Genomic DNA, 24,928 nt, shown 5'->3' with positions numbered 1-24,928 from the left:
AGCCCATGATTCTCCTGTGTTAGGGCACAACCCTTGTATTTTATCTTTGAAATGTCAAAAGCCCAGTGTGTCAGATTGTGTGTTCCTTCAATAGAAATATATTTTGGGTTAGGTTTTAAAAGAGGTTTGAGCACAAAATCTGGATGGTCAGTCAATTCTTCCTAACCCTTAATGGCTTTGTTCTGGACTATTTTTGTCTTGTCTTCTCTTAAACTTGTGGAAACTTGTGCATCCAAAATGTCCTTTGACAGGACATTCAGCMGTCTTCTTGGATCTCTTGGATCACTTGCTCCTTTTTCTTATTGAACCATTATTCACTTCATTTGGAAGCCTCTAGCTTCCCTTTTAGGCAGCATTAGGAAMATGTAGCATACAACATGGTCTCTGGTACTAATTACCTAGCAGACCTCTTATTTTCTTTTATGCATATTTATTATCATTAGTATCATTAACTGCAGATCGTACAAATACAGAGCAAGAGCAATCTCCATTGCTGTTCTAAGATACTTTTTGAACTCTGGCCGTTTCTCCTCCTTTTCTTTGATTTCTGTTTTGCCTCCCCTGGCATCTATGTATTGTGATAATGTGAGATAAGGTTTTCTAGGTTGGAGGCTGGTGTGCATAATAAGTACAGTATTAAATCTTCCTCAGTCAACTGAACATGTGGTAGACTGCAATTCAAGTACTAGGCAGGGAAACAAAAGTTACACCAAACAGTACTTGTAAAGAGAATAAGAAAATTAACTTCCAGTCAAGTGGTAGAGGTAAATAGTTTGGATTTACAAGTCCATAGGGGTGATGCATGATGATGTAGTACACATTAATGATACGGTCATGGTTCTGAACAGTGATTTTTCAGAACATAATAATAATAAAGCCCTTTGGAATGTGTGCAAACCAAGTGGAGGTAGTCTTAATCGAGTGTGATTCAGACTAAAGAAAAGTATCTTTGCAGATACCGGTAACTCCCTTGAAATCTGAATGTCTCATTAGCAAACCACCATTTCTTTTACTGAATTTATGCTAAACCTTTGTAATTGTGAAGAATGAGCAGAAATAATTAAAAGACAAATTTCCAGAATTAGCAAAAATAATTTCTGTTGCAATACAATGGATTTAATTTCAGGATTTATGAACATAGAAATGTGAAAACTTACGCATTCTAAACATATTTTTTCTAAACTGGTATGTAATGAGTTTTATAAGTTATCGACTTTCCTTCTTGCTTTAACAGACATTTTCCAAATTTTTTACACACCTTTTTAAGGCAAGTTACAGGGAAGTCCTGAAGGATACTTAGCTTGCAGTTTTCCCCCTGTATTCATCAAAAAATTGGGGAAATGGTAAAAGATGTTAAAATTYTGAAATACTGGTGTTCAGTTAAAATGGGATCACCTAGACTGTGCTCCTCCTCTGTGCAGTAGATGCAATAAACTCTACTTTTAGTAACCAGTTAATGCTACTTCTATGTGAGGATTAACTTGGGTATTTTTATTAACAAGGTATTTCAGAATCTGATTCCACAAAACACTGTAGTGTGTGCTTTAGTTAGAGAACAGTTAAATGCAACTTTAGTTTAGATACGTGGATGCTTCAAAATTGCATTTGATTGATTCAAGTTGGTGCAGGAATTGTTTTGCAGTGAATGAGGGGAGAACTCAGTTGTACTAACTAAACTTGAAGATAAAAAGGCATCTGTGTTTTTTTGCCTTTGTGGTTGAGTTCTACAACACTCAAAAGCAATTTTTGAAAATACACTACTGCTTTTGCTTGTTATGTATGCCAGAATTTCTATAAGAACTCTCAGTTGGAAGACAGCATCTTGTATCTTGACGCATTTTTTCATTCATGTAGATCAATGGATTACGTGAAAGCAGAATAGTTGTTGATTTTTCATAATAAGGAAGGATCTGTTTTGCCTTTTAGAAAGGGTTGAGCAGTTTGATTTGATGGGAAATAATTAAAAAGAATCTAGTAATGCKAATCTACTAGGTAATAACTTCGTATATGATTGAGTAGTCTTCAAAATCTTTTCTAATGGTACAATTTACGTAAGTTCTTAGTGGTAGCCACTCAATAAATAGCTTCTGTGCATCATCAAAAAATTGTCCTGCCCAAATAGTACATCACAGTATTTGCATATTTTATATCTACGGCTTATTTTGGGTTGGGGGGAGAGAATATATGCTGTTCATATTTTCTTCTTGATTTCTTTTTCTTTTTTTTTTTTTAATCTGTGTTTATAATACTTCTCTGTGAAATGTGTCAATTAAAAGGGTGTGCAGTGGTGTCTGCTGAAGGAGGAGGAAGTGCTTCCCCGTATCAGAGCTATGGAAGGGCGGAGAGGACGGCCACCAAACGCAGACAGGCAGCACTCCAGAGAGGAGTCCAGGGCAAGACGCCGCAAAGGCCGACCTCCCAATGTTGGCAGCAGTGAATTCCTGGACAATGCCGACACAAAGCTTTTGAGAAAGCTCCAGGCTCAGGGTAAGAACTGTGTTATTGTTTTCACAAAGAGAGGGTATCAGTATATAAAGAGTTAGTGTTTTTCCTAAAGAAGAGTGATTCGTCTCATTAGGGTATTAATATGTAGCATTTTATTTTGGATATTGGCTACATGCTTTTATTGAAGACTCTTTGACGATCAGTAAATGTATATAGGTTTTAAAGAAGGAAGCACATGTGTAAAGACATGTCTAAAAGCTTACTCTAGTTATTTTACTTCAATGTGTAAAATTTAAGAACACAGACATCGAGTAATCTGGTGATTTCAGGAGATCTTAATTTTCTTCCACATCAGCTCAAACAGCAGTGGACCTAGTAATTGAAATTACAACTCACTGAAATTAGCATTTCTGTGAGGTGTTTGGCTGTTSCAGGGAGAATGCATTTTCATGTGAAATCCATGATAATGACAAGATTTAAATGCTTGTATGTTTGAATAGGATCCTATAATAACGAGTACCAATGCTGACAWTAGAACTTTCATGGTATCAAGTACTACTGTGTAGCAAAAGCTAGTTTTAAGTAACTATCAGGTASATGCTTTTTGAATATCAGTTCTGTAGTCCGTATCATTTTTCGGGATGCATCCAATTCAGTATGAAAAAATTTTAACACCCTGTGAGTCAGGACATTTAACTTAAGTGTTCTTTCATGTGCGAGTACGGGATGTCCCTGGGTAGCAGCCTTGTATTTTGCATAATGTGGCATTTTTACATAGTGTAATGCAGCATCTGGCATTTGCTGAGAGGCTGTCCATTTATTGCTGAGACACAGTAACTGATTCCAGAGGGCTCCTCTGTGGGAAGAGATGAGCCCTCTCACTGACCCGTTTTGCTTCATTTTGTGTCTTCCCTTTCTCTGTATTGGTCCCTTCAAGGGATGCAGGGGAAATACTTAAAAGCACTCTCAAATGTCTTTATTTTCCCATTGCATACTGTGGCATTTAATAAATAGAGCAAAACATGTGTTCTGTATATACAAAAATATTTAGAATGTATAATATTCAGTATTACACATGCCCGTATCTGGCTTGCTGCTTTTTTATTCTCTTGAAAACATAATAAATATCTCAGTGGCTGAGGTCAGGGGTTGATCTGCAGCAGAGCTCTGTCTGCATTAGTGGCCACAGGAGATGCTGCTTGGAGAAACAGTGTGAATCTTACCCCTTCCTRATCAGTTTTCCCTCATATGAGCTATGGCATCCTGAGATATTTTATGAGTGATGTTGTAGAGCACATTTTTTTCCCTAACTACATTTATTTTCTGTTTATTAAACAGTTGCCCATAAATTAGCCTGTTCTTTGTTTTTTAATCTCCTCACAATGTTGTTTCTAGTCGTGTCCTGGGACAACAAGTTCCAGAAGCCTGTTAACTACTGGAACATGGACATTTTTAACAAATGGTCTTGTGTTGCTGTCCAGTGGTTGTTCTGTAATTCTGTTATTCAATGGGTTGGAGAATAACAGTTCTCCAATTTATGTTATCCACGACCTTGATTATTTTGCACCTTGGTTGTCTCTGCCCTTAGTCTTCTCTCCAAACTGACCAGTCTGGGTGTTTTCAGTTTTTTTCTCTGAAAGTGGTGGTTCCATCCCTTCGATCCTCTTATGTTGTCCTCTAATTTCAGTATTTCTTTTCTGGGTGTATCAGCTTACATTTGTATATGAGGAAGCTCCTCTATGATCTTTGCCTGCTGTTTTCAGGGTGTCACAGAGTATTTTGCGTTGGAAGGGACCGACAAGGATCATCAAGGGCACCTCTTCAGTGAATGGCCTGTGTGGGGATTGAGCTCCTGACCTTGGTGTTATTAGCACCCTGCTGTAACCAACTGAGCCAGTCCTAGGGTTTTGCAGACCTTTTCCAGGGTTCCTTCCTGTTAGAAAAACCTCGGATTTTCCAGAATGCTTAATATCATCTTCACATTTTGGGACTGACCATTGCAGCTACCTGCACAGGTTCCAATACTGATTTGTAAAGAAATCTTCTAGTAACCCTTCATTAAAGCTAGCTGCTGATTGGTCATTTTCCTGCTGTCATTTAAAGAGCTTTTCATTTGGAGCTTTCCTTCACTGACATAAGAGCTCAGTTTTATTAATAATGTGTGTGGAGCACCTCTTCTGTGAAGACAGGCTGAGAGATCCCGTGTAGTTCAGCCTCGAGAAGAGAAAGCTCAAAGGATGCCCCAGAGCCCCTTCTGGGAGAGCTGGAGATGGACTTTTTACAGTGCCTGGAGTGATAGGACAAAGGGTAAATTCTTAGTCCAAAGAATGGCTGCTTTACATTAGATACCAGGAAAATGTTCTCTACTCTGAGAGGAGCTGGGGGTAAGAAAACAGGGGTGCTTGTGCTGTTGAGGCTCTGGCGCAGGCTGCTCTGAGGCCCCGGCCAGGCTGTGGACTCCACATCCCTGGAAATGTTCCACATCAGGCTGGACAGAGCCCGGAGCAGCCCGCTCCAGTGGAACGTGGAGTGCGAAACAAGATGGGCTTTTAAGGCCCTTTCCAATCCAAACCATTCTAGGTTTATCATCCTTATCTTTGTACTTATCTTTGTGGTATGAGATATCTATTACATTGGAGTTATCATTTGATATCGAGAATCCTCGTTTTCTTTTAGGATTTTTTTTAGATCATTGGCTTCATTTGTAAGCCCTTCGATTTTGCTAAATAAAGCGCACACTAACTAAAGTGGAAATATAGGCAGATTGGTTTGTTGTCTTTTTTTTTGCAGTGTAGGTGTTTGTTTCCCCTTGGTCCTTTTCAGGTGCATGGTGAACTTTCACCAGATCCTCTTCATGGATTGTGCCAGTTCAAACTAAGTGATCTTCTGTATCTGTTGTCATTTCCATAGTTCATAGTTTAAGTTTTTGTCTGCGACAGAAGTTCTGATATCCAGCTACGGGTTCTATTGCAACAAAATTGTAACTGCTTCTTCTGTGTGCATTTCTTGTGAAAAATGTTGTCATTTAACCTCTTGACGCTGCCCATGCTGTCTGTGGCATCATCTGACCCTTACACGGATATGTGTGCCTATCACTGCGCAGGAAGCTGCAAGTATTTAGGGCAGTTCAGTTAGACAGGTCCTGGACTTGAGTCCTTTGAAAAGCAAGCTGAATGCAACCTCAGAAATCCTTCCTACTGATAGCTGTCTTCTGTTAGTTCAGTTATTCATAAGCAGTTAATTCAATTTTCACAACTGCTACCAAAGGGTAGTAGAATGCTCCAGATGATTACTAATTAGCGTAAGAGTGGCTGACTTCAGGGAGCCACAGGAAAGAGATGTGATTGAGGTGAGTGTCCTCTGGCTTCATTGTTAAGAAAGGATTAGATAAAGGGTTAGTCCTTYGGTGACTTCTAAGGAAAACAGTAATTCCATGCTTTCTGAATAAGATGTTGATTTAGTACTTTTGAAACAAATGTTTTCTGCTTTAAAAAGAAAGAAGAAAATGGTTTTTAAATGAACTGACATTTTCGGCCTGATGCTGTCCCTTAACTTTTTTCCTCCAAAACCAGTATTTCATTTTATGTAGAAAGTATCCATGTTCATTTGTACTGTTGATGTGGTTACTGATACATGACATGCCATTAATGATAATTGATAGAAAAATTTTGTAAAAATCAGTGTATGCAAAACAAATAYTCTGTTTGCTCTATCTTTATAGCATGCAAATGTCTGGAACACGAATTATATCTTTATTGTTGGACCGCACTGTTTTTATGAACTTAATATTTTCTTTTTGTAACAGAAATAGCTAGGCAAGCAGCACAAATAAAGCTACTGAGAAAGCTTCAGAAGCAGGAACAAGCACGAGCTGCCAAAGAAGCAAAAAAACAGCAAGGTAGATATTACTTGTGAAACTGTGGGCATGTTAGTAGATTATTGAATGAAAAGTTACCTGTCTCTTGCTATGGTCTCCTGATTTCTGTTTGGTTTTGTTTGGTAGCTATTATGGCAGCTGAAGAGAAACGAAAGCAAAAGGAGCAGATAAAGATAATGAAGCAACAGGTAAACTATGCAATTGCTAAATAAGATCTTTAAATTATGTTTTAAATCATTCAATTATGTGTGTTTCAAGTATTTACTCAATTACTAAGTATGCTGATTACAAAGTGTGTGCTTTGAATCAAATTCTAAAGAGCATACAGTGTATCTTACTTACAATTCTTAACTCCACAAAATCCGTCCCTAGCCCGTGTCTCTGGTGTCACATCAACATGGCTTTCAAGTTCCTCTGGGGACAGGGACTCCACTGCTGCCCTGGGCAGCATTTGCCCAGGCTGGACTACCCTTTCCATGAGGAAATGTTACCCCACAGCCAAGGGAAACCTCCCTTGGTACCATTTGAGGCTGTTTCTTCTTGCTCTGACCTTTGTTCCCTGGTACCAAAGCCGCCCTCTGCCTGACTGCCCCGTCTTGTCAGGGAGTTTCAGAAAAGTTTGTTGTGTATTAACTGTAACCCTTGTGGAGCTGAGAGGGTGGTGTACATGCTCTCAACTTGTGTACTCTTTCGTTTTAAAGTATAATGGGGGATAATGGAAACTCAAGGTCCATGCTGTGGACTTCACATGGTGAAAAAGGTTCAGCACTGTCTGCACAAGGCTTCTGAATTAATTTATTTGATAAGGTGGTATTATGTTGGACTTCTCAACAGTTTAAGGAGCTGGTAAGATTTGCTGGGAGTGTATTGGAACTCTATTTGTCAGGAAATTTTGTATGTCTTTCGCATCTGAATTCTCCTTTAGTGTGTAATATTTTAGATAATTTTTCTTAGGGGCTTGTTTTTGGTTTTAGTTATTTTTTGATGAAGTATATACATCACTGTGTATTCTCCAGAGAGTAAAATTTTAGAGTGGTCCGTGTTCTAGAGTCTCAGACCAGCTCACAGAAAACAATATATTCTGTACAGATGGGCTTTACCCTCATGTTGTCATTGTTCAMATGTAAGCATTCATTTCCTTAATTTTTTTTTTTTTAAGAAATATCTTTCTTACTCTTGTAGGAAAAAATTAAGCGAATCCAGCAAATTAGATTGGAGAAAGAACTTCGAGCTCAGCAAATTTTAGAGGTGAATATAATGACTCAAATGTAATTTTTCTTTTGCCATTATAAAAAATGTTGTTTTCTAATTGCCACATGTGTAGCTTGAAATGAAACTAAATACAGCAGCTCTAAAAATCTGGGTTTCCAAAGACCAGTTCAAAAATGTGTCTTAAAATACTTTTGTCAAAAGAGCAACATCAACTGTGATCCATAATCTTAAAAATTAATTTCAAGTTCACTTGGGCTCATGATTTCTACCAGAATAGTCTTGTGTTTATTCAGGTTAATGGCAGAGCAATTCCTTTGTTACAAAAGAAGTTTGCAGTAATGGGATTTTAAATAGCATAATGCTCTGCTCTGTACGAATTACATTGAATTTTAAATTACTGTCTGTATTAGAGTGTTCTCTACAGGTTTCCTAGTGTACTAGGAAAGATAGATTGCCAGGTTTCAAGTATCCATTGATAGAAAAATTAATAGTAATCTCTTTGCCATTAGTATTGTTTCTGTGTGTACTTGCTTTCTTAAAATAGCCAGGTGAAGCAATTTTGAGTGGGATTTGAAATTCTGGTCTAGTTTTTAAAAAGTAACTGAAATATGAGTTGATTGATTGTGAAAGCTGCGTCAGAAATTTCTTGCTATGTGCAAAAAAAGTGGTGATATTTTTAACTTTTAAAAGTACATAAATTTGTTTCTAGTCAGATTATTTTCAAGKTGTGATGGTGCTGTTGTGTGACCTATTTTGCATGCACAGGCAAAAAAGAAAAAGAAGGAAGAAGCAGCAAATGCCAAATTATTGGAGGCCGAAAAACGAATAAAGGTTAGTTTGGAGGAGCTCCAAATATAAGAAGTATGTTATTGTACAGAATGTATGTTGATGTATGAAAGCAATAAATTTGGGAGACTATTCATCGATAATGAAGTTGTACATAGAGAGAGCGTATAAAGACATGTATATATATTTATACAAAGGTAGGAAGCATATGCAGAGGAGTTTGTGTATGTATGACATACACACATGATGTATAGAGACAGTACTTTTTATGTGCCATTACTGTGAGTTTTGCTTACATGACACCTGCTTTGCATAACAAAATGTTTGTGCAGTAACATTACTTAAAACCTTACTCAAAATATTCTTTTAACCACACTGTATCAAAAAACTATGTTGTTTCTTGGCCAAAATAGTCTTTTCTAGGCTGTATGCATACAGACTATGGAACATATGTACAAATAATGGGAAATACAGTGTGTGTGTATGTATATCTATATGTGTGTGTGTGTGTACTTCTGTTGCTGCTTTGGCATTCTAGGTGTGTTCTAACATGAAACTTCCAGCTCACCAGACTTAATGTCATGTATACTGTGTGTACTTCTCTGTGCTCAGTTCATGGGGTCAGGAAAGTTAGAATTTAACTCAAATGTGCTGCTTTAGTGTGCCAAAACTGTGCTATTTGGTAAGTAAATTTTGACTGATTTTTTAAATACACTTCTGTTCTTCTGTTGAAGGAGAAAGAGATGAGAAGGCAGCAGGCTGTTCTTCTGAAGCACCAGGTTGGTATACATTCACTTGACCAAACAGACCGAATGCCAATTGTGAGCTACTACTTTAAGTTATATGGGGGGTGGAATCTTCAAGGAAGTATGCCCTTTTTAAAATTCTGGGTTTAATTCCTGCACAGATTTTCTTTCACCTTATGATTTTTTTGCTTTGCTTTGGTATTGGGGTCTCTTGGGGTATTATAAAGTGATTTTATGACTTTGTGATTTCTGTTTCATAATGTTGTGCCAACTCTTTCTACCAGGAGTTGGAGAGGCATAGACTAGATATGGTATGGGTATGTTTATTTTTGTACATCTAACACCGCATTGTGATTTGGTTGTGATATGGTTGTCATAGCAATGCATAAAATGTAGCACTGGCTGCTGTCATATTACATACTGCTGCATGGCTTTACAGCACAGTGCATTGCATACATCTGCTTGTCTTGTCTGTTAAGGAAAAAAAAGACATGTCTTGAACATGTGTATAAATTGAACGTGGCAATAACTAAATGTRGTTTTTAACCAGGGATCTATGTTACTGATGTCCCAGTAGAAATTTGCTTAGTATATAAAATYAGGGATTGACGCAAAATTAATAGGTAGTCACTTGGATGATTTTTGCAAGGCTTGTCCCATTCACTGGGAAGGAATCCAGACAATTCAAATACAATTTGAATTAACCTGTTTTGGAAGTCAGGATTATGTCTTCCCCTTGTAAGATACTGAGGAAATTAGCTTTCAGTCAGTGGTAAATACATAGTGTTATACAATGAAACATTAGAATGTAATCCTAGCCTCACCAAATTGGATGACAAAATTCCCATAGCTTTTACCGCAGCCAAGATTTGCTCTACAGCGGCTGGGGCAAAACCCCTTTCCTTGGTGCTGTAGAACCCTGCTCCTGAAGGCATTTGAAGCTCCTGACATAATTTACTGAGGGATAGGCATCAGTAAATGCAAGTGTTGCTGCATATGTGTATGCACCACTAGTGGCTTGATTAAAACTGATCTAGAGCTGATAAAATTTATCATGTTAATTTGTTTCTTGGTTACAAAAATGTTTATATTTGCAATGTTTGAAAAAGACCAGTTTAAAATTTCTTCTGAATTGGCTATTGAAGAAGTAAATTGCAAGTTCCGTCATAGCAGATGTAAGGTAACTGACCTGTTCCAGCCAACCATTAYGCTTTTTGTTCTGCCAGCTTATGAAGGAGCATCACAACTGACCATAAGTAAATCTGTATGCTTCTTTTTTACACTGTCTCCATGTTCATTGCTTTACCTTTTTGCTTTTGATTGTTCTTGTATTTGCTTTCTAAACCTGAACTAAAACATGCACAGACTTGGCCATTCTTGTTCTATATTTTAGTATTTACTGTGACTTGTCTATTAATGCTCAATTTGTCACTTGGCTTTTTTACTGATTTGAAAATGTGGATTAGTTTTGTTCTAATATTACCTGCTTCAATAGGAGCGAGAACGGAGGAGACAACATATGATGCTTATGAAAGCCATGGAAGCACGTAAAAAAGCAGAAGTGAGTATTAAAGTATAAAATGAAAGTTTGAAGTTTTCATGGTTTCATTCTGCAGTCATCTGTAAACAAGCAGTGTGTGTATAATTTAATTAGTAAACTTTGCAGCGATAGGACAAGAAGCATTAAGCACAAATTGAAATACATGAAATTCTGCTCAAACTTTAAAAAACTTCTGTACTTGGAGGGAGATGGTTGAACACTGGCACAGATTGCACAGTTTTGAGAGTTATGGTTATTTTTGGGAGGAAACATAAGTAAAATATAAGAACTCCATAATTACTAACTTTCTGTTTTACTTTTTATATATTTCTCTATATCCTGAGACTTTATGTCTGTATCCCAAGAACTTTGTAAATAAAGTATAGATAATAAGATATTGAAATAAGATAATCATCATTATAGCAAGTAATCATTAAAAAAATTGTTAAAACTTTTCTGTAGGATGTATTCACAAACTTCTATAAAAGTGACTGACCAAAACCAAGAAAAACTGAGTAATATTTCATTGCAAGGACATAGAGGAAGATGATACCCTAGGCCCCTATTCTGCTGTTAGGAATCATGATACCAGGTTAAATGGTTGTTTAGTTCTAGAATTATATTCTTACTCCAGTAGAACTAGAACAATGTTTATTTCAACCAGTAAAAGTAAACTTTAAATAGATTYATGAAACTTGGTCCAGTTAAAGCTTTGATTTTTAGTCGTGACCATAAATAAACGTGTTGCCACATAAATATCTGTCTATACATCCCTTGTTTCCTTTTTTAGTAGAGTGTTTTGAATTGGCAAAAACAAGTTGTAGGAAACTTTGGCTTTGAGATCTTGACATAAGGCTGAGATAAAAGGCAATAAACCATTTTCAGAAAACAGATCAGAGAGTATTTTCTGTTTTAAAATCAAGTTAGGGATTTTGTGTGCTGCTTTAGTGCATTGTGATTTTTCCATACAAGATGTCCCTTATGAACTCACCTTAGATAAGAGGGCCTGTGTTGGCAGTGTAGAGGATGCAAATACAGCTGTAGGGCAGCAAGCAGGTGGGCAGATGGGTAGTGCTCAATGTCCCTGCTCTTTTTTCTGCCAGTGTAAATTTACTGGTCCAAAAATGTTCTTTGTGTCCAGTGTGAAACTGGATCTTGCATAAAATTCTCTAAAGACTGTAGCAGTAGAAGTCATGATCTCTGTGTGCTCCTAGTCCACAGGTGTCACCAGTGGTCTGGTAACATTCTGTACAGAATGAAAAGGAAAAATTAAAAATGTCCCGGGGCCTTCCGAAGCTCTACAGAGAAGTCAGTGGTTGATACTGATCTGCAAATGCAGCTGAGCCCTGACTTCGTATTGCCCGTACTCTCATCGATGCAAAATAAGGTGATAGCAAATGGGAGAGGACTAGAGCGTCCTCTTGAAGTGGACAGAACGTGAACAGGAGTGAACAGAATAGTGGGGAGTGGTTCTGAGCAACGAGAAGCAGTTTGGCTTGGATTTTAACCCTTGTGTGTCCACAGGTGAAAAGCACATAGAGTGTCTTCAGCTCAGGACTGTATCAGGTGCTGCAGTGGTGGCACACACAGCCCGATGTCTTTGTTTATGTGCACAGTTCTCTGCTCTGAAGAGGTGGCATTGCCGTGTGACAGATTCCATACCTTTTACACTCGGTATTGGTTGCCCAGAAGTGTGTAGGGAATTGTGTCGTTAGGACAGCGGATTGGTGTTGAACACGTGGCAGGCAGATCCCCTGGCACCGGGGATGGAAAAGCCCTGGGAGCTCCAGGTTCAGAGTCAGYCTTGGTGTATTAGAGACAGAATTAGAGGAGTATTGTGTGTGACACCACTGTAGAGGGTGTTGAAGACACAAATAATAGATGCTTGGCTTCTCACTTGATGATGCCTGTGTTCTTGTTGTGCAGATAAGACATAAAGAACTGTTCAGTTTTCAGGCTGCATGCAAAGTGCGTGGTAATTCAAGGCCAGAAGCCACCTGTGTTTGGAAAGATTGGTTGTGTTTTATAAGGGATTCATACCCGGTTCATGTATTATGGGACTTTGTAAACCTTACGTTGTTCAGAGAGATTTCTTGAGTGGTCTCTGCTGTAGCAGATGCAGATTGATTATATTGGTGTGTAAGCAGAGCCTTTAAAATCAGATGCCTTGCATGGCAGTTCTTAGCCGTATTTTGACTCGCTCATCTTTCTGGAATGGCACTTCAAAGAACTTTTCATTGCAAACATATTTAAAACCCATTAAGGAGGAAAAAAGTGAATCTCAGATCCTTTTACAAATTCAGTGATTGTGTTCTAGTTTTCCCTTCCCCTTTGCGTTAATGCAGGTTCTTTAATTGCTGTGGTAATTACTGTGGTTACATAAATAGTGCTTCTCACATTCTTAGATTGTTTCTTTGTAAGTTTAATTTATGCGGTTTATTTTCTTCCCTTTTAATTCTGCTTAAGGAAAAAGAGCGGCTAAAGCAAGAGAAACGTGATGAAAAACGATTAAATAAAGAACGTAAACTGGAACAGCGAAGACTGGAATTGGAAATGGCAAAAGAGCTAAAGAAGCCTAATGAAGATATGTGCTTAGCAGACCAGAAGGTAATCACAGCAACATAAACTTATTTTATTGTCTCTTGTTTGTGTATGTCTGCTGATAACTTCTTTTCTTGCAGCCACACTCAAAGCATTCAAGTTTTAATCCAGATAATAAGAGAACTATGTGAAATATACACAAATACAAGATACTAGAACTCTACACAGTAGTTTATATTCAGTTAATTAAAAGTTTTTTGTTTAAAAGAGGCTTGGTGCCCAAAAATCATGATTGCTTCAATAAAATTTTTTACTCTTGAGTTATTTTTACATCAGGAATATGCATCATGTCTGTCTTAGTACACAGGCACTAGGTAATCATCTAGACAACTCTTACAAGCTGTTGCTCAAAACAAACTTGCGCAGTCTTTGAATTCTGAGTTCTTGTCTTTAAGCATGGGACAAAGCTTTGGTTCAAAGTTCTAGAGAAATACCTTCCCCTTTTCCCCTAATTTTACACCACTTTTTACAGTAATTTGGCTCAGTATAGAACCTGGCAGTGTCTTCTGGCCAAAGAGGAAGTATTTCTTTATCTCTTGCCTCCCCTAATTTGTGAAAAGGTAAATGGATTTCAGCATTGAATGGATGAGGAGGGCAGGTTCCCTATCAGCTGAACATTCCAGCATTGTCATGCTGTAGATCAGAAGAAAGTGTCAAAGTGTCAGTCAGATTTCTCAGTTGGTACAAAAAACCTTTCTTTTGAAATAGGCTACTGAATCTTTCCTTTTGTTGTTTTGTTGTTTTTTTTGTTTTTTTTTTTACTTTCCAGCCTTTCCCAGAGCTGCCTCGCATCCCAGGCCTTGTTCTTGACGGAAGCACATTTTCGGATTGTCTCATGGTAGTGCAGTTCCTGCGTAACTTCGGTAAAGTTCTTGGCTTTGATGTGACCATAGATGTTCCCTCCTTGARTGTTCTTCAAGAGGGTTTGCTCAACATAGGGGACAGCATGGGAGAAGTACAGGACTTGCTTGTGAAACTTGTCTCTGCAGCTGTGTGCGATCCAGGACTTGGTACAGGATACAAGGTAAAAAGAAAAAACAGGAAAAAATCCATGGTGAACACCCTGTGTATGTGAATGCATTCTTCATGGTGCATCTCTGATACCTGTCTCATTTGGATTTCCATTCTCTTTCCCAATTATTTTCTTCAGAGTCACGGTTTTAATGTTACCTCAAAAGGTTGTGTCCCATCAGCCTTCCCATTTTCCAGAAATGATATATTTCTGTGCATTTTCTCTGCACACAAACACACATCCCATTTTTGTTTGGACCTTTTGTAGGTCACTGTCACATCTGTGGCCATGTCTTTTTATTCCTTTCTGCCCAAAGGAATCTTTGCATTCTACCCTCATGTTATATTCTCAGTGAATATTGTCATTTGTTTCCCAGGGTCTGCTGTCTAGGTCACTTCATCAAACATCTGTTCATGCATGACGCTTTTTCTTACTGAACTTGTTTTTCAAGCCAATAGAGCTTTCTTCCACTCTAGAACTCTCCATAGCGCCATTGTAAAAAGCAGTATTCATTAATTTTCAGCTGCACCATGTCTTTTTTACATGTAATCTATTTAATTATTGTAAATGTTATCTCTGTTTGTAAAAACTTAGAGRTGAAGACTTTGTAATTTGTTTTTACATTTAAGGCATATATTTGAATAATTTTAAACATTAATCGTGTTTAAAGTCCTTATGTAGAAATGCAAACAAACCCATACCATCTTCTATAAGCAATAATATAGCCTGCAGAGGAAAATAGGATCTTTTAAACGTGATTGTTTGAAATGTCTTTGTTCTTTTTAGGCTAAAACTATTCTTGGGGAACACTTACTGAATGTTGGTATCAATAGAGATAATGTGTCTGAGATTCTGCAGATTTTCATGGAGGCTCACTGTGGGCAAACAGATTTGACAGAGAGCTTGAAGACAAAAGCTTTTCAGGCACATTCTCCAGCTCAGAAAGCATCAGTGCTTGCTTTTCTGGTCAACGAGTTAGCATGCAGCAAAAGTGTAGTAAGGTAAGATTTTTCCCAAACGGGTGTGCATAAATACAATTATAAAAATGTTGTAGTTCAGAAATACAGTGTATTCACTGTGTTCTTTTACAGGAGGATTACTGATGTTCTTGTAATGAAAGCTGAAATTGGTTGAGTTACTGTTTCCTACCTTTATGTCCTGTTGATCTAAGGGAAGAATAGAACTTTTCCATGTTTATATCTGTAATTTTGTTTTCAAAGCTTACACCTACATTTCTCCAACAATTTTTGGAATAAAAGATGAGGTTGATTACAAAGAAATTTGCTAGGTATTCTAGGGAATAATTTGGAGTAGTTGTTCAAGGCTTTTGCAATATTCTATTTTTCCTTTTTTCACTTTYTTTTGAAGATACCTGTTGTCCATGTACTTTGATTAAGGTCGTAAGATGAGGTGGCAAACTTGATGTATCATCGTAGTAATTGAAGAAAGTGTATATTGCATTTTGGTCAGCAGTGTAAAGCATTTCAGAACTTTAAATCCTCCCTGTGTTCAACAACTTATCAAAACCCACCAACATGCAATTAAAAGTTAGGAAATGCTCGTTGTTCCACAGACTGACTTCCTGTGGTAAAGTCTTTCGTTGCCTAATTGAGTKCTGCTTGGTTTCCTGGTGCATTCTGCTGGCTTTGGTGCTGCAAAAGTGAATCAGGGTTGTGTGAGGCTGCAATGCAAGAGATGCTTCAGGTTTTCTGTAGTTGAAGAATAGCAGAAGTGGGCAGTGCAGGTGCATGGGCTGTGCAAGAAGTTCATGTGTATCAATCGAATTCATCATAGAAAGAAACTTCCTCTCGTTGCAGCTGACTGTTGAGTCCTGTTCATAGAAATGATCACTCAGAACCTGAGTTTCTGTATTTTGATTATAGAAACAACTATAATCTCTGCTGAGTTATTGAGGCAGGGATGTCGTGGAAGTGCCTTTGCAGATGGTGACTGTACCAAAGCCTTTTTTTTGGTCCTTCAGTGTCTGCAGTGCGRAGTGAATGTTGGAGTATAGATCCCAGGGATCCGAGGCAGAGTATCTCAGACGTACCAGTGGTAACTGTTTTTTCAGCACAGGCTGGCACGTTTTGTGGCAAAGATATTTGGAGGCTTGACACTAAACTAGAGCTATGAATGTTGAATAATACTGTGTTTGTTGTGGAAAGACAACTGAGGTGATGCTGTGGATAAAGACTAAGCTAGCTACAGCAGTGCGCTACATTGGCATTCCTAGTATTGTGATTTTCTAGCTTTAAAATGTTTTATTTTGAATTTTAACCATTTCTCGAAGACAGTTATTTGAGGGGTAAGTGTCTGTACATAAATGTCTGTCAGAAAAAGATACGTAAATTCACAGTTAATGGATTATTTTCATCTTTGACAGTGAAATTGATAAAAACATTGATTATATGTCAAACTTAAGGAGAGATAAATGGATGGTTGAAGGCAAACTTCGGAAGTAAGTTTCATTTACTGAATATTATATTGCTTTTTTGTCTTTGTTCATATACGCTGCTATATAGGGAACTGGTTCTAAGCACAAAATCACCTCACGCAGTTTCAGGTTTACCAAGCAATTAGTAACCAAACTGCTTAATTAAGATGGATGTGAATTTGGAATGTTGCAACACCAGTGTTCTACAGTCTATTAAAGATGCATGAAGTTCAAAGGGTTAGTGTCCTTCAGAACGGGAGCGAAGTCAAGTATTTTGTATTTGGAAGAAAGCAAAAACTTTTTAATGGAAATGTTAAAGGAGCTGTAAAATTGCTATATATATAATCAAAGTTTATTTGGACCAACCATAATTCCAGTGTTCATTCTGAAAGGTGTTTTAAGACAACGTGATCTTCATACAATTGCCAATAGAATTTTGCTAATTTATGTTATCTTAGTGTTTCTCATCTGTCAGTGTCACGTTCCCTGTAGCTAGGAATCATACGTAGAATGTAAGATTTGAGATTTTAAAATTATTTTTGTATTTATATTTAAGGTAAAATTGGAACTTTTGAAGGTTTGTCAGTTTCATATTCACTGTTCTCCCATCCTACAAGACAAAATTCCATACAGCAAGCATACTGGCTCCAACTATCAGGAAGCTGGACGGCATAAAGTTAATGAAACACAGGGGGTAAAAATGCATAGCCAGACTCTGCTTTTTTCTTTGTCATCTTTACCTCTTCCTAGGAATGGTAAATCCTTTCTTGGTCCTTGCTTTAGGTACTTTTGTTTCTAATCTCATGTTTCCATTTTTTCCCTTTAATGTACCTCAGAAGGAAGAAGGAAAGAAGTAAAGAAGAAGGACAAGAGGGAGGTAGAGGAAAAAAATTAGACCAATAAAAAGAAATTCTCTAATACTGCAAATTCCAGTCTGCACAGATTAATGTGTTTCATCCTTTAGGGTAAACCAGATACTTTTTCCTGTCTTCATCTGTATCTTCTCTATGGGATATAGTGTAAAAAGAGTTTTTGAGGTTCTGATGTAGCCAACTTACCATTAGTGAAATGGGATCCTTCCCTGTCCTTGTCTTCCTAGGGGCCTGCTTAGTCTTTCTCTCCCTCCATCAAACTGTAAGTACTTGTAGATGTAGGATCTTCCCTTTTCCTTATAATCTCTTACTTCTTTCCTGTCAAATAGTCAGCATAATGCCCTCAAGTTCCAAGCTCCTCCTTGCTACAAGCATTTCTCCGTTGGTTGTTTTCTACCCTCATGGTTCCAGTAGTGCTCTCCCTATTTTTGAGCACAAATATCACAGCAGAGCTCAGAAKTGTTGCTCTTCTGCCTCTTTGAACTCACTGGGCTTGACTCATCTCTTTTATCTTTGATGCAAAATTTCTGGATTTCCACTGTTTTTCTGATGAACTCCAGGAAGGTTTTAGAAGAGCCRCCTTTGATTAATTTTAAACAATGTTTTCTTTATTATGTCCATTGTGTTTTCCATAAACCCTTAAAACTGTTCTGGGTCTTCTCTGAAAAGAAATCTGTACACTTCAATCTTCGTTTTGGTATTTTTTTCTGCTTCCAGACTTACTCTTGCAAGTTACCCTCCCTTTCCATTCACATCTTGGTGTAATTTTTAGCATCCCAGGCTTTGCATGGCAATATCTGGTTAGTCAGGTCCTCGCTGTGTGATCAGCAGCTGTGGCTTCTTTTCACATCCMTACAGACCTTTATATGCCCCTCTTGTGAGGGTTTGTAGGGGATAAAGAGCAGAGGCTGAGGAATGGGTTTGTGTGATTTCAGCCTGTGTTCACTGCCGTGAGGCTTCAAACCACTGTGTCTGGGCTGCTTGGAAATAAATCCAGGCAGGATGGGAAGAGATTCTATCTGTATCACATACGTTCACTGAGGGATATTTTTTGTGCTTATGTTTTCACTTTTTAGTGACATAAGCTTCTCAGCTGGGGAGGAGAGAAGAATAAATAGAAAAGCCTGTGCTTGAAAGATACAAATAAATAACACTAAAATCCCACGTTGGAAAAATGAATCATTGTATTTTACTTTAAATGATGCTTTCCATCTCACCGCTGTCTCTGCTTTTCCCTCCTCTTCTCCTCCTTCCCTCAGGGACCTTAGTAAGTGTAATGGATATGGTTGGAAATTGAATTCTGAACTGCCTGGACTGTTTCTGCATAGCTAATGGTCAAGGAGAGGTTGCATTTAATTCCTTCTCTATCACATTTAGTTGTAAATCTTGATACTAATCACCTTTTTTGTAAAGGTGCCTATCCCATACAATCAGTTCTTTCTTTGTGTGTGACAGCTGTGTTCAGAAGACTGTCTCACCTAAGATGATTCTGTGATTTTTTTTTTTTTTTTTTAAACAAGGCCTCGGTATCTCCTTTTCCATTAAACATCTTCCTTCGACATCTCTTTTGTAGCCTGATCAGTATGAAACAGAATAAAAATGAAATATAGCCACTTGAAGAATTAGGCAATAATCTATTTTTTTACAAGACTTGAAACAAGTTTTTCACTGCAACGGTGTTCTTTTAACATGCTGTTGTTATGGTATGCTCTGTGTAAGTTACTTTCTGCTGAATGACATCATTTCACCTGTAAATGATGGTATATGAAAAGCAGTGTCACAGAGGGGAGAAATTGCATCCTGAGTTTGGGTAGGATATGCTAATGCTGATTTGAAGAACCTTCATTTTTTGAAACACGGGGTGAAATATGTTAAAAGCATATTCAGAATTTCTTTGCCTTGGTGCTACATAATACTTACGTGCAAAAATGATGGGGAAGGCATGAAAATTAGGTCAGACAGAAGGTGAATTTTTCTTTTGTGACCTACTAAACATTATAGATCAGATTAGAGAGGCTTAAGTCACTCATCAGGTTCTCTGATCAGCCCCCACTCTTCATGGGCCAGTAGACTTCCTCATTCTCTCAGCAGCTGCAGACGCGGGTTTGGTCCATACCTGGAAGTGAGAAAGGCAGAACAGTTTCCTGGGTGAGGGTTTTCTCTCAGTGAGCCATAGGTGTAGGTAGCAGCAGAAGAATTATACTGCTCCTTAAAATAGCTGGACATTTTGAAAGTTACAGTGGCATTGGTTTCTACTTCTGCACTGCTTTGAGTTCAGGCTTCTGCCTTCTTAAGCTTTGTGCTACAGAGAAGAGCATCTGTGGTTCATTTGCATCCTTCATATTTGGCACTGTGGTGTGAGCTTCCTCTAGTGCTTGACAGCATTACATCTTTATTTTTGCTTTCAGCAAAAGTAACCTTTTTTACTTCTCGCCTCCTTTAGGTATATGAAAGAGGTGTTTGCAGGTCATTGAATGTTTGCTTGCCAACTTTATTACCGAGTTGTCTTCAAATACAGTCATGGAGTAGTGATTTTGATAGTTAATTCCTGTGTATGGGCAGGAATTTCCAGTCCAGGTGAAGAGGGTTTGATGGTTTGAAGTTATCCTCATAAAAAGGAAATTGGTTTTCTAAAAACATAATTCAGTAGCCTGAGTAGTATTGATGCTCGGTGAGACTAAGGGTTTTTGTACCACATCTGAAAATGTTATTTGCTTCCAAATTCATTGAGAGGCCTGAGAAATATTAAAAAAAAAACCCTTATTTTAAATCACTGAAATAAGTAAACATCCATTTGATTTGGAAAAATAAATGTATATAATTTTAGAAATTCTCTAGTGGAGTAACCACTGCATAAAAACCCAAGCCGAAGCAACAGCAACAGCAACAACAAAACCACACCAAAAAACCTAAGCCCAGTAGTTTTCCAGTTCCCTTGATGATTTCTTGGCTAACAGTCTTTTCTAAAAAAGTGCTGCTCCCAGTTGAAGTGGCACCTTCATTTGAATCTGTGCTGTTGAGTATTGACTCTGTTTATCAGCACTTTGGAAGGCTGATGTGTTTGTCAGTGTTCCCTGGAGACTGTACTTGGACAGCACTCACTGCACCTGTAGCCACTTGCTGTATGGAATATTGTTCTCTAGGATGGGAAGAGAGAGGAGTACGACAAGGAAAAATTACATCCTGGTAATTGTGTTTGTCGTTACCGTTCTACTTTTCCCATCCTACCTTCTTCCAGTCATCTCTTACAAAATCTTTGTCTTTTCTACACGTTTATGAATCTCTTCTAAGTCAGTTGCGTTTTTGGTCTGCGTGATAAGTGACTGGTTCAGCCTGGCTATTTGCACCTCCTGTGGTTCAGCATGTTTGCCTGCAAGCTCCCTGATAGGTGGAACTGTAATTTTTGCTGTGTGGAATCTTGTCTTATAGGGGTTTTGTAGAAGAAGAAGGTCTACTACAACTATAATAACTGGTATGTAAGTTTCCCTTTTCTTTCATCAAAGGAAAAATGACAGTTTGAGTAATCTTTAGTAGCTGAGGTAGCTAAAATTCCACAGAAATAAAAAAACCTATGTCTTAGAATTAAAAGATCAGCTAAAGGACTAAAGTAAAACAATAGTAAAAGTTCATAAAAATCKGAAAAAAAAGAAAAAGAATTAAACCAACCTTGCCATTGTCATGCAATGTGAATAATTTCTTACTTCCAAGTGAGGATTTTTGCCTTTCCCTCCACTCCTCAGACCCAAGTATCTTGTTACCATGTTCTTAAATGCATTAAATAAAAGATAAAGAAGTTGAAATGGTTCTTACTTCTGATCTTCTTTCCTTACTTCCCAAAATCCTTCCTGTGTTTAATATCTTCTGAGCAGTTGCACAATAAAATTCACCTGGGAGAAACAAAGTCTATTTAGAAGGGAACAATGAGGTGTAAGGGGTTTTATAACCTCTGTTTTTCCTGTTGACTAGTGACAAAAATATTTAAAAAATTGAGTGTCGTGATAGAACAGAAGCTCTAATTTGAATCTGAAATGGATGATTTTCTTTTCATCGCATAGGAAGAGAGGTATGTTTATGCTACAGACGTAATCATAATTTCAGCCTTTCTCATATCTTCCAAGGCTTAGAATCATTCATGCCAAGAAAACGGGTAAAAGAGATGCTGCAGGGGGTGGGGACGGGGGCGAGGAGCCCCATTCCTTGGAGACGCCGACGCCCGGGCGCAAGCGGCGGCGCAAGGGAGGGGACAGCGACTACGACGATGACGATGATGAGGACAGCGATGAGCAGGCGGATGAGGACGATGAGGATGAAGAGGACAAAGATGATAAAAAAGGAAAGAAGGCAGAAGTTTGTGAGGATGAGGTGGGGAATTTTAAGTGTAGTGAAACTTAATTTGCCAGTAAACTGAAACTTGTTTTCCTTCTATTTTTCTGTGGTATGGCACTGTTTCCCCAAAATGCTGCAGTAAAAAGGAAGGAAGAATAWCGTACCTCCACTGTTATCAAATTTTTATTCATTTTTATAATTTTGTTAACTAAAAAATAGAGGAGTAAAGTTGCATTTAACATTCTCTGTTGTGAAGCTTGACTCACCTTCCTGTGTATTTTTTTCACAACTTCTCCCAGGTGGTCACTGCCAACTGTGTTTGATCGTAACATGATAAATTCTGTTACTCAGTGTCAGATACAACACAGGAAGCATCACTGAAAGATTTTTAGTTTGTTGAGCTGATTTTAAATAGAAATGCACAGACTTCCACTGGACTGAACCTGATGCAAGGCACAAGTAATACAAAATACTACATTTTAGTGCATTTGGTGTTGTACTGGGTGTTTTCTGTTTGCCAGAAAATTATCCATTCATGCAAGGTTTGAGAAAGATTTTTAAGACTCCTTAAACAGTGCATGTATCCAGCATATGTGAGCTCAGATCTTTGCATACACCCTTCTATTAGATACCCAGCTAATTTCTAAAGCAGGAGCAGCCCTTTGTGCTATTTTTCTGGATTTATTTCAAGTGTTAGAATTTGTATGAATTTAAGAAAATGCCTTAGATGAACAGCCCTTTTTTTAAAGTTCTTAAAAATAATTCAGAAATAAAAATAAGTGGTATTTAAATTTCTAATCTCAAGTTGATCCSTTAATCCTTTTCCCTCTTGTGCAATCTCCTGTGTTGGCGCACTGGGCATTTTCATAGACAAAATTCCAGTAACTCTGTAGAGAAACACATTTTCTGATCTACCAGAAGTTCCACTGCATTTGTTTTCTATGTGGTATTTCAGAAGCTTCACTCTGGTACACTTTTATGGAGCCAAGAAATACAAGACTTGTATCTCATGCTGTGGATGATTTTGGCCACGTTCTTTTGGAAACTTGCTGTTATCTCCAAAGACTTTCTTGAACTAAATTCTAACTCTCTTCATGGAAAATACTCTCATTTTTAAACATTCAAGAAGAAGACAGCCACAGACTTAATCATGGGTGCAATTGTCTCCAAAAGTCAGCAAGATTGATGCTGTAACTTTTATAGCAGAGTTGTAATTTAAAGTGGCTCTACAGTTCCATGTAGACATTGAAATAAAATGCGAATGTGGACAGACCAAAGACTTTACTGATAAGATTTTAAGAGATGCCATTATTTCCTGCATGAGAAACCTAAAATTGTTTTGACAATCTAAAAAGCTTCATAGAAAATAAGATTAAATTATATAATGTTGTGTTTATGCATAGAGTTACTTCCACTTTTCAGCTAATGTTTGGCCAAGAGCTTTCTCCTTTATCTGCATCTGGGGTGGTGTGAAAAGACTCAATATGCGTCTTCTTTTCAGTTACGTTGTTGCTGGTGAAATGTATTGGACAAGCCGACAGCTTGAACTCTTTTTTTTCCCCCACAGTATTTGCCTCTCATTTTCTGTTACGTCTTTTTCCTGTAATAATGATAAGACTTAGTAGTATGATTTTATCCTGAAATAAATTTGGTGTGACAGTATATTTGGTAATTACAGGATGATGGGGACCAGACAGCAAGTGTTGAAGAGCTAGAGAAGCAGATCGAAAAACTGGCAAAGGTGAGAGATCATTAGTCTTTGTTGTACTACAGATTTGATCACTGGATGTTATGAATTAGCATATTAAACATAATTTTCAATGGTCCAACTTAATATATACTAAAATAAGTACCAGCTCTTGTTTTGTGAAAATATGATTAATGCTCCTATTCATGATGCCTGCAWTTTGAATTCAGTCAGTTCAGTGGCACTAAGTGGATGTCAATGAAAAGGCAGTTAATAATAAGAGTTGACACTATATTTGCACTTCTGAGAATAAAAAGTAATGCAGTTTTTATCCAGGTCTACTTAATATACTCCTGTTTGTTGATCTTGGAAAGTGATGACAAACTTTGTATATGAGAAGTAATGGCTTCAGTTATTCAAYGGATTGTGGTTCTTAGGCCCTCCTTTCCGTGCTGATTTCTGCAGCTCTCTGGGCTGCACATTTTGAAAACAGCAGCAATGGAATAGGAAGAGAAGCATAAATGAGAAAAACATAATGCTGTAATCAGGGGTACTCATGGCCCATGTTTTTATTGTTCCTATTAGAAAATTTGTCATTTAAGGCATTGTATTTTGGTTTCTCTCGTGTTCCAAATTGCAGTAAATTAGCAGTCCGCAATTCCACATGAATCCCAGCAGTGTCAGTTTAGCAGAGGAAGGGCTGAATAAACAAACTGAAGTTCTTGTTGGTCTCACTTAAAGCACTGTGTTATGTTCGAAGACAGAATTTATTTTTGTGGGTTGTTGTTCTCGTTCTTTTGCGAATGGTTAAAATATTTCATCAGTCTCCTGTTAGCAGCTGCACTATCAGTTGTCTTCAGGGCTCTGTTTACCATTTTCTGATGCTGTATAACTTAGGATTTCAGCTGTTGTCGTGCAATGAAATTCTCGATCCACTGCTTTTTGAAAGTTAGGACTAAAAAGACAGGGTTCACCATTGCAGTGTGTTTTTAGAGGAAAACTGATAAACTTAGGCTGAGCCAGAGAGTGCTTTAATTGATTTGTTTTCCAGGGAGCTCTGTAAGTAAAATCATCAAGGCAGCAATTGTGAGTAGAATGTCACATAACACACAGACACACCACTATCCTGAATCTCTGAGAGGGCCTCCTTGTCTGACTCTTGAAATTCTGTTCAGTCTGTCAGCCAGATGTTTTCTATTATAATGTGATTTTTTTCCTCCACTGATTTATAATGCTCTCCCTTTCTTAAATAGCAACAAAGCCAGTACAGGAAGAAGTTGTTTGAAGCTTCGCATTGTTTGCGTTCGATGATGTTTGGTCAGGATCGCTACAGGCGCCGCTACTGGGTTCTGCCCCAGTGTGGGGGAGTTTTTGTGGAAGGAATGGAAAG

At 37.8% G+C, this 24,928-nt stretch overlaps 1 protein-coding gene across 1 annotated transcript in view; it reads left to right on the top strand.

Moving 5' to 3' along the window:
* Nucleotides 1-24,923, top strand: part of LOC130585837 (bromodomain adjacent to zinc finger domain protein 2B-like) — a gene marked incomplete at its 3' end in the record, with an annotated part of 84,503 nt that extends 59,580 nt beyond the window's left edge. The window contains exons 15-29 of the mRNA XM_057386484.1: nt 2,277-2,487; nt 6,251-6,343; nt 6,449-6,510; nt 7,505-7,570; nt 8,300-8,365; nt 9,055-9,099; nt 9,351-9,377; nt 10,562-10,627; nt 13,073-13,213; nt 13,977-14,231; nt 15,006-15,220; nt 16,603-16,677; nt 21,644-21,887; nt 23,530-23,592; nt 24,792-24,923. Coding sequence (XP_057242467.1) covers nt 2,277-2,487; nt 6,251-6,343; nt 6,449-6,510; nt 7,505-7,570; nt 8,300-8,365; nt 9,055-9,099; nt 9,351-9,377; nt 10,562-10,627; nt 13,073-13,213; nt 13,977-14,231; nt 15,006-15,220; nt 16,603-16,677; nt 21,644-21,887; nt 23,530-23,592; nt 24,792-24,923 — 1,761 coding nt within the window. The remainder of the gene's footprint in view (nt 1-2,276; nt 2,488-6,250; nt 6,344-6,448; nt 6,511-7,504; nt 7,571-8,299; nt 8,366-9,054; nt 9,100-9,350; nt 9,378-10,561; nt 10,628-13,072; nt 13,214-13,976; nt 14,232-15,005; nt 15,221-16,602; nt 16,678-21,643; nt 21,888-23,529; nt 23,593-24,791) is intronic.
* Nucleotides 24,924-24,928: the final 5 nt, after the last annotated feature.

The sequence above is a fragment of the Malurus melanocephalus genome, unplaced genomic scaffold (assembly GCF_030028575.1).
Source record: "Malurus melanocephalus ecotype Western Australia unplaced genomic scaffold, MMel_1.1 scaffold_975, whole genome shotgun sequence".
Taxonomy (NCBI): Eukaryota; Metazoa; Chordata; class Aves; order Passeriformes; family Maluridae; genus Malurus; species Malurus melanocephalus.
The sequence above is the reverse complement of the archived record's forward strand: the minus strand, read 5'-3'. Positions and strand labels throughout refer to the sequence as shown.